Below are 9189 nucleotides of genomic sequence, written 5' to 3' on the forward strand. Positions count from 1 at the left end.
GGGGGGGTGCTTTAATTGGCACAGTTCCAAGAGCCCTGCTAATTAAAAGTGCCCAGAGTGTCACGTGCATCAGCGACCCTGTGCTGAAAAATGGCAGTGGGACACTTTGAACAAAAGCTTGAACAAACTTCAGTTAAAAGCACCCCACCACCATTTTTCAGTGCAGGGACACTGATACACACGACACTGGAGTCTGCTGGAGCGCAGTAATCACCATACTCCAGCAGACCCGATTACTGGGATTCCAGCGCGTCAGAGCGGCCTCCCTGCAGGTGTACAGGAGGAGCCTTATGGTTCCTTTGCCAAGGAGCTTATAGTCTTGTATAGATAGATAATTTGGGGAAGAAAGCATATTGTAGTAGTGGGATAAATAAACAAGGAAATGGAGAATGCTCCTGGGAGAGTCATTTTGGCACATATTAAAAGTGTTTCGCTTCTATGGTATTCCAGTTTTAAATGCAACTTTGACCAGGTTCAACAGTGGGAACAGAGTGCCCTTAGAGAGACTGATGGTGGAATAAGAGGTTACAGTTGAGAGTCTGAAGTAGAAAATAGATCTGGAAACAGAAACGGCATAGGTCAGAGTTCAATCCCCTGGCTGTTGCGGCCCTGCGTTATATAATCCTTTTACAAACTAATCAAGCTCTACCTTAACATTAGTTAGGTTTTCTTGTCCTCACTACTCCTATAGTAAAGCTGTTCCAAAACACCATTCTCTTAATGGTTAGAAACCTCGTAATTTCCAGCCTAATTTTATTCCTCATCACCTTATACCCTCTAGTTCTTGTGTCAACACTGTCCTTTAGCTTAATTCATTCTTCCAAAGAACTTGATTTCAAAGGAAGACAGCGAGGTTGCCAGGCACATCTTGGCCTCCTGTCCTATGTTCCCTTTAACTCCCACTGTTCTCTCACACAGGCACTTGGGTGATTGCCAATGACACTCCTCAGGCAGGACAGGAGGCCAACACTGCCAGCTTCAGCCAAAGTTCAAATGCATCACCACAACCTAATTTCAGTGCCCCAGTGACCTAAAAGAATGAGTACTTCTGACATCTTAAAAAAGGATGTTAAAAAGCAAGTTGTCTTTCTGTCTTCTTGTTGACTCCCCATTATTTACAAACCACTCCCATTCCCATTTTTTCTTTGTCCATTTTCTCTTATTTGCAAAAACAGAAAAAAATTTCAGTCCTTCTATTTTTTTAATGAATTACGTTCACACTACATATAAGGCCAATAAAATAATTACTGACAAACATTTAGGATGTACAAGGCATTTCTGGCCTGACAGTAAATTGGGATTTGGGGTTTATACTACTTGATAGCATCATCTACAGGTTCCCCTCGCTTTATGCAGGTTCTGTATATGCAAATTTGCTCTTATGCGATGATCTTTTTTATACTCAAAATTAGTTATATGCAAGGTAAATTCACTCTTATGCCATCAGCAGCAGGTAAGCGTGGGGAGAGGGGAAAGGGCCAGGGGGGCAGATCAAGGCCCCAGCGGTGAGGGAGGGAGCAGGGCACAGGCAGGAGCAGGGGCTGGGGTGAGTGGGGCCTCGATCTGCTCCCCCGCTGCTGGTGAGGGAGGGAGTGGGGCTGGGGTAAGTGCTTCACTGCTGGGGCTGGGCTGGGTTGGGGCTGGGGCCAGGGGCTGCACCGAGCGCTTCCCAGCAGGGGGCAGCGGCGGCAGCACTGGAAAGAAGGCTGGGGGGGGAGCCTGCAGCTACCCCAAAATTCACTGTAGCCCCCCAACCACCCACCCAGCGCCGCTGCCCACCCTGAGCGCAGCCTGGCCCAGACTCCTGCCAGGAAGAGCTTGGCACCGCCCCGACGCCAGCAGACTTACCCACTGCAAATGCAGTTGAGATCTTGGAATGTATCCCTATTTGTTACCTTGTAAAGTGGGTTCCCTTTATTCGAATCTGAGTTATACACAGTTTTTCAGGAATGCACCTACCACATAAAGCAAGGGGAACCTGTAGTTACAAAACCAGTGCAGCAGCATCACCTCCTCATTAGCCAAACCCACATCTGGTAGAAGTGGAGCAGCAAAGGTGCAGTAGGTGGGGTCTGCTGCATGGAGTATCTGCAGCAGTATGCCTGACCTTTCTTTGACAGACAATTCCCCTTCACATCTTACAAAATATCCACCTCTGGTATTCTATAGTATTCTTAAATGATTACTGCTGCCTAAAGGGGAGCTTCTGTTTATCAACTTTATACTTAATGTAGAAGAGCATTAACACCTACAATATAATGCAAGAGGTAGCTCAATCAACTGGAACCCGTCGTTCTTTACAGAGTATGGTTTCTGCTTTGTTCTTTGATGGTTGTTCTTTGATGATTGCCCAGTCCGATCTGCAAGTAACTGTCCCGCCCACAGACAGAGCATACCTATGCGCTAGCAATGCTCTGAATCTGAGCCACAAATTCTTTCCTCCTCTGACACCAGTCATCACAAAACCTGATCCAGTCCGCCTCGCAGCGCCTCACTCCATCTGCAAGCCGACTCTGCCAACCAAAGCAGCATTCTGCACTCCTTTCCCAATCATCCACAGAGATTCCAGAGGATACCAAGTCATCTTTGCAAGCACCCCAAAATCTATGCAGCAGTCTGCTTCTTTCTAGGCCCTTCGCGAACTTCAGAGTACAGCACATTCACACTTTCACATTTGTCACCCGGTCCTGCCATCTTATTTGAAGAATTTTATGCAGGCATCTGATATGAAAGCTGTTTAGTCTTCTGGTATGTTGGAGTAGGTCATTTATGTTTCTAAGCCATATAGAAGACTGGAAAAACACATCTCATAAATATGGATTTTCACCTTAGTTGACAGTTTGTTATTGTTTCAGGCTCTATCTTGCAAAAGACCAAAGTTTCTGGCTGCTTTGTCAATTCTACTAGCAAACTCAGCACCAAGATCCACAATCCTGGCAAACAGTAGAGCCAAAGTAGAAGAATTGGTCAACAACATCCAGACGACTACCATCTCTAGGATGATATCTGAAACTGGTTCCAGTGAGCCTTGGTGCGTGATAACAGTCTCCAGGCTTATTGCTAGCCCAAAAATTTTAAATGAGTCAGAGAACTTGGTAATGAGATGTTGTAGGGTGTGGCAGAGCACTTGCAGTGCCTGCCACTTCAAGGGTTGAGTCAAGCAGCCAGCAGGTGCTTGATTGCAGCAGCCATTTCAAAACACTGGCTGCCTATATAAATACAGCAGTTTGCAGAAGGCAGAAATATCACCTCGCTGTGCTGCAGCAGGAACAACGAGGAGGTAAGGGCAAGAGCTAATGGGGATGGCTAGGAATCTCTTGGTTCTGGGTACAACCTAAAACTGCACTCTTATGATCACCTTCACCTTCGTCTTGGCTAGCTCTGGAACTGGGTACAGCCCTGACTGACTAACAGTGTCAAAAGCTTTTGTTAAATCCATAAAAGCCATGTATAGTGGGATACACTTCCTCTGCACTTGTCCTGTAGTTGTCTTACAGAGGAGACCGTATCTATGATGGACCTTTCCAAGCACAAGCCACCCTGGTTCTCAGGACAGATTCTCTCAGCTAATGTCCAAGTAAAAGAATACAGCTTAAGATTTTTCCCATGATGCTGAGACGAGAGATACGTCTGTGGTTATTACAGTCACTTCTGTCTCCTTTGTTTTTATAAAGTTGGATGAAATGAGCATCCTTGAAATCTTGAGGCAGTTTCTTCCTTCTATCGGAGTAGGAGTACCTCGTGCAATCTTTGCAGCAAGTCTTTGTTTGCACATTCCCAAATTTCAGCAGGTCAAGTCAGATCCTGAAGCTTTGTTATTTGGAATCTTTTTTGATGCATTGCTCAAGTTCCTTTAGTGTAGGTTTGGCATTCAGTGAAGACATAGCTTCAAACCCAGGCAATTCATCTAGCACAGGTTGGTCTACTACAGACTCCCTTGAGTATATCATTCCATAGTGTTCACTCCACCTCTCCAGCTGCTTCCCTTTATCCAGGGGTGGGCAATTATTTCAGCTGGAGGACTGCTTAACAAGCTTTGGTTAGCTGTTGAGGGCCGCAAGGGTAGCCTCACCCTGACAGGTGCCTGGCTCCTTGGTTGCAGTCTTGGGACTCAAAATCCCATCCCTAACCCCTGACCTGTACCACCAGAAATCCCTCCCCTTGCCCCCAGAAGTACTCCTTTTGGGAGGGGGGTTTGTCATCTTGGAACCAGAAAAAAAACAAACTATATACTAAAAACCAAGAATCTACTATAACATATTTTATTTCAAAAAAAAAATTTTGTCCTGGTGTGTGTGTGCTTGCATAGTGTATATAGAGGTGATTGCATAATAGCTTAAAATGAAGTTTTACTCTTGTATATTGTGTGGGGGAAAGGGGAGATGTGGTCAGGTGTGGAGGAGCGGGTATAGGGTTTGTGTGGGACGTGGAGTTTTGGGGAGGTATGAGGGGGTGGGTAAGGGATTTCTGGGGGGATGTGTGGGTGGTTATGGGGGGATGTGGGAGGATTGGGTGTGTGGATGGGAAGGGTCTGAATGGTGGGTGTAGCTGGGGGTGCGGGTGTGTGTGTATAGTCGGGTGTGCATGTGGATCCCCCACTCCAAACGTCCCTCCTCTGCGCATAGCCCCTGCTGCCAACAGATAGCAGGCCCTTGGAGCACTCACAGCCTGCAGCAGGAGGAGCCCCCTGGCAGCGCACAGTCCCGGCGAGTCCCAGGACTGAACATGACTGGGCTGCCGGCTCCAATGCATGGGGCTTACATGCAGTTCTGGGTTCTCTGCCCAAGCCCTGTGCCGCCAGGGGGTGCGCCATGTAATGAAGCTGGCAGTGCAGGTCATGGGGCTTGGCCAGGGCAGCAGGGAGAAAGGAGGAGCCAGCCCAGCTACATAGTGCAGAGCTTCCCACTGTCCCCCATGACCTGCACGTGGCAGTGACAGAGCCAGGCTGCCGGCTCCATCATGCAAAGCTCCCTCCGGAAGGAGAGCAGGTCGAGCTCCCCACAGAGGAGAGCAGCTTGGGCAGAAAACCTGGGAACTGTATGTCAGCCCTGGGGAGCCCTGCATGATAAAGCCTGGTGGACCCTGCACCCCATCTGCCTAGGCTCTGCACTTCTTCTGCCACGCCCTGGGCTTCCACTGGCCCCGGCCGGCCCTAGGGTACCAGCGCAAGGCCTGTGCTCCTGCCCAGCTGCTGCTTCCCTCCCATCTGCCCACTTGCTGCCACTTCCCCTCCCCTGCACGCTGTCACTTGCCTTGCCCACCACTGCCACTTCCTTACCTGCAGGCCAGAGTCAGGGCCTTCCTGTGGGTGAAGGTGGGAGCACAGCATGGAGTGCCCCAGCAGGAGAGAGCAGGGCTCGGCCCCACGCTAACACAATAGGAGCAGCATGAGGCCAGGCCAGATAGAGTAAATTTATAGGCACTTGCCTGGCGGGCTGCATCTGGCCTGTAGGCCATATTTTGCCTGCCCCTATCATACACCCTCAGTAGTGATGCAATCATGTTAAATTCACTAATGTTTGTGAAACACATGGAGCATGCCAAAGGAAAGGTACCAGAGATGAGGAAAGTATTACATTTAAGCAAAGTCTTATTATAGTTAAAAATCAATTAGTGGACTCATTAAAAGCACATTAATAGACTCTATAATGTTAATTTTTGTCGAAGGAGAGTTTGCTATGGTATCATTAGTGCTACAGTTCAAGAAAAAACCTGCGCGCTTTATAGTAACTGTGTCTATGGGACCCCTAACTCAGAATACAACTAAATTACAACCTCTACCAGGATTATGACTGCTTCTTAGTAACTATACCAATGACAAATTGATTCTCTTTCTCATCAGCTTACATAGTAAAGATGCACCAATATATCAGTGCCATATCGGAGCAGCACTAATAAAAGGAAAATTGACATTATCAGCTATCAGCATTTTTGGCTGGTGTAGCCGTTAATGTCACCAATAAATATAATGCACCTTATCACCCCTAGACATTGCATGCATGCGCACAGCCACAGCATGCACATGACTAGGAATCCAGCTGGGTAGCATGGAGAAAAACACCTTGCATGTAACTCTATGGAGGGGAAGGAGTGTGAGGGAGGACAGGAGCATGGGTGGGGGACAGATCAAGGCCCCCATGGTGGGGCTGGGGTGCTGCCCAGCCAGGGCAGTGAATGGGATCCTGGGGCCAGGGCGGGGAGCAGGACAGAGCCACAGGTGGCTAATCCAGGTGTGGGGGACAGGGGTGTGGCTCTCCAATGCTGTGTGCACCCTCAGGGAAGGCATGGGGGTGCATGTGCCCCCCTGGATTTGTGCGCAGGGCAGAGGCAGGCTGCCTGCTGTGGGCTCGGGGCCTTCTGCCCTGCTGCCTTTGCCCTGGGAGCCACGGGTCCCCTGCCCATCCAGTAGCAGTGGCGGCAGCAAGTTTTGCCTCCCACTTCTAGATGGGCAGGGGACAGCTGGCCAACACACAGCTTTCAAGGCAAAAGTAGCAGGGCGGAGAGCTCTGAGCCCACAGTGGGAAGCCTGCCTCCACCCTTGCTCCGCTCCTAAAAGTGTCACCGTGCTTCAAAATGATTTTGGCAGCACTTGAAATAAAGTTAATTTTACAAGCTTTAGTTCAAGCATCCCTGCCGCCATTTTAAAGCACCAGGATGAGCTGCCCACAGCTCCGTCCTGCTCCATACCCCCGGGTTCCATTCACTGCCCTTGCTGGGGGCCCCTGACCCGCTCCCTCCGTCAATGTGGGGGCCTTGATCTGCCCCACCACACCCCTTCCCTCCCCCATGCCACTACCCCTCCAGAGACTTACCTGCAGGGAACTGCTTTCCACACTACAAAGCTATCCTCCTCTAAATTGATTATCAGACCAGTATCGGCCAATATGCTTGGTTAATAATCAGATGGTTAATAACTGGCCAAGAAAATCTTTATTGTGCACCTCTATTACATAGCATTATTTTACTTGCCAAAATGCTAGCCTGTAAATATGTGGTTTGATCAAAAAGTTCTAAGACTTGATGGTCGGGGTACTGTTCATCAGGAATTTGTACCGAGTGGTCAAACAATCGATCAGGCCTTTTATAAAGAGGTTTTGATTCGATTGAGGGATAAAGTTAGAAGAGACCGCCGTGAGCTGTGTGAAAATGGTTGACGGTTTCTGCACCATGACAATGCTCCTTCACACACTGCTGTCTCCATTCAAGAATTTTTGGCTGAAAAAAAACATTCCTGCGATACTACACCCTCCATATTCACCTGACCTTGCCCCATGTGATTTCTTTGCTGTTCCCAAAAATCAAAATGAAGCTGAAAGGAAGGAGACTTGATGACATTCCAACCATCCATAAGAATGTGAAAGCGGAACTCAAAAAACTCACCGTTGAAGACTTCCAGCATTGCTCCGAAAGTGACATGAATGTTGGGACAAGTGCATATCATCTAGGCGAGATTACTTTGAAGGGGACAGCTCATAAAAATGTTGTTTGTACACTATTCTTTAAAATAAAGGCTAAGTCTTGGAACTTTTTGATCAACCCTCGTATTTCCTTTGGGAGACAAAATACGCTATGCTAAGTGGACACAGAGTAATTCCAGGTTTAGGTCCCTTTTACACTGGAGAAGATACTACTAGGTTAGGGAAATTTACCTGTCACGTTGGTCTCTCAAAACCAAACCATTCAGACTTGCAATACATGTAGGATCCAGCATTCCCCACTATTCTATACCCTTGCAGAAAAGTAGCACAGTATAGGAGCAGGTTACCTAAACTACAGAACTTAACTACATTGGGGAACTGCAGTTCAAACACAGTGATGTAACCACTAACCAGGTCTGTCAATACAATAGTCTCTGCTAGATATGTTCTGAATTCCTGCTGATAATCAAATTAAGATACTTTTGGAGCACCCTCACGACCCAATTCTTAATCCATTCTTGGATACCTGAAAAGGAAGAGATGAAGCCTATAAGAATAGGCTGTCATCTCACTGACTATTCATAACAGATTATATCAATGGAACCTATGTCTGCTTTGCCTGTAAACACGATGCAAAACACCTATGCAAAAGAACCTCAAACAAAAAAGAACCATGAAAATGATTTTGAACTCAAGAAACTGTAAGACTTACCCTGACAAGATCATGAAGGAAGGTTTTTACACTGTCTGCCATCTCTACCGCAGCATCCCCTCCAATTCCAAAAATATCAACTACAGGGACAAGGGAAGAGAAGAACCAAAATTGCTCTCATTGCGGAGAAGTAGGAGGTCGACAGAACCTGACAGAGAGGGAAAAAAACATTACCAGGCCTAATGTTAACAAAGATTTCCCAGTTTACACAGCTGTATGCAAAACAGAATTCAAAGTTAAACAGCAAAACAGAAGGTAGTATTTGCCCTCGCTACTGGGTCATTTAATACTTTTGCAGATACATCGACAATGAAAGAGTGGGTACAGGGCCCCTAACATTTTAAAGATTGTAATATTCTGACTTAAAAGCTACTGAAATAATTTCCAGAGTACCTCTAGCCTTTGAGGAAGCCATATATCCTAAACAAGCTCCATTTGGTATAAAGCATAGCTACCCTCTGGTTAGTAGCACAGATGACCATCACCCTAATATTTTGTTCTCTGCTGTGAATCACCATCAAATACACACTCCAACTCAAAAACTCTACCTCTGTATATGAAACTCTCCATGGGGCTGGCTTCTTTCTTGCTGAGCAAATTATTTTTGTCTGGAAAGTAGGGATGTGAAAGGTTCAATGTTTAAATAAGAAGTATATTTTTACTAGTAATGCATTACTGGTTAACGTTTAGCATAGGATACAGTCTGGCAGGGAAGGGAAGCAATGCGGAGGAAAGCAGCAAGGCAGGCAGGGAGAAGCAAGAAGGAGGGGAGGGGTGGGGTAACAGGGATTAGTACACATAGCTAGTCTGCTCCTTCCTTCCCAGCCCCTCAGTGCCTGCAGTGGGCTGGGAAAGCTCCCCCGCGGTTTCATGTAGGCTCTTGTTGGGTGGGGTTTGCTGCCACTCCCTCACCCACCCCACCAAAAGGTCCATGGAAGTGGCTCTTGGCAGCAGCAGCAACTATGTCCCGCCAGGTCTGTATGCTGCCCTTGGCTCCCTGCATTAACGCGGGCAGGTGGCTGCAGCCCCTCCCCAGCAGCGGGGCAGCATGGGGCACAC

General features: G+C 47.5%; 1 protein-coding gene across 3 annotated transcripts in view; it reads right to left on the reverse strand.

The window, feature by feature from the left end:
* Positions 1-9189, reverse strand: part of EI24 (EI24, autophagy associated transmembrane protein) — a 39958-nt gene that overhangs the window by 16779 nt on the left and 13990 nt on the right. For 2 of the 3 annotated variants that reach the window (XM_019546955.1, XM_019546956.1), the window contains exon 2: positions 8131-8278. In XM_019546955.1, coding sequence (XP_019402500.1) covers positions 8131-8172 — 42 coding nt within the window. In that variant the 5' untranslated portion in view covers positions 8173-8278. The remainder of the gene's footprint in view (positions 1-8130; positions 8279-9189) is intronic. The other variant, XM_019546957.1, reaches the window with a different exon arrangement.

Source organism: Crocodylus porosus, unplaced genomic scaffold (assembly GCF_001723895.1).
Source record: "Crocodylus porosus isolate Cpor-Errol unplaced genomic scaffold, CroPor_comp1, whole genome shotgun sequence".
In the NCBI taxonomy this organism is placed as follows: Eukaryota; Metazoa; Chordata; order Crocodylia; family Crocodylidae; genus Crocodylus; species Crocodylus porosus.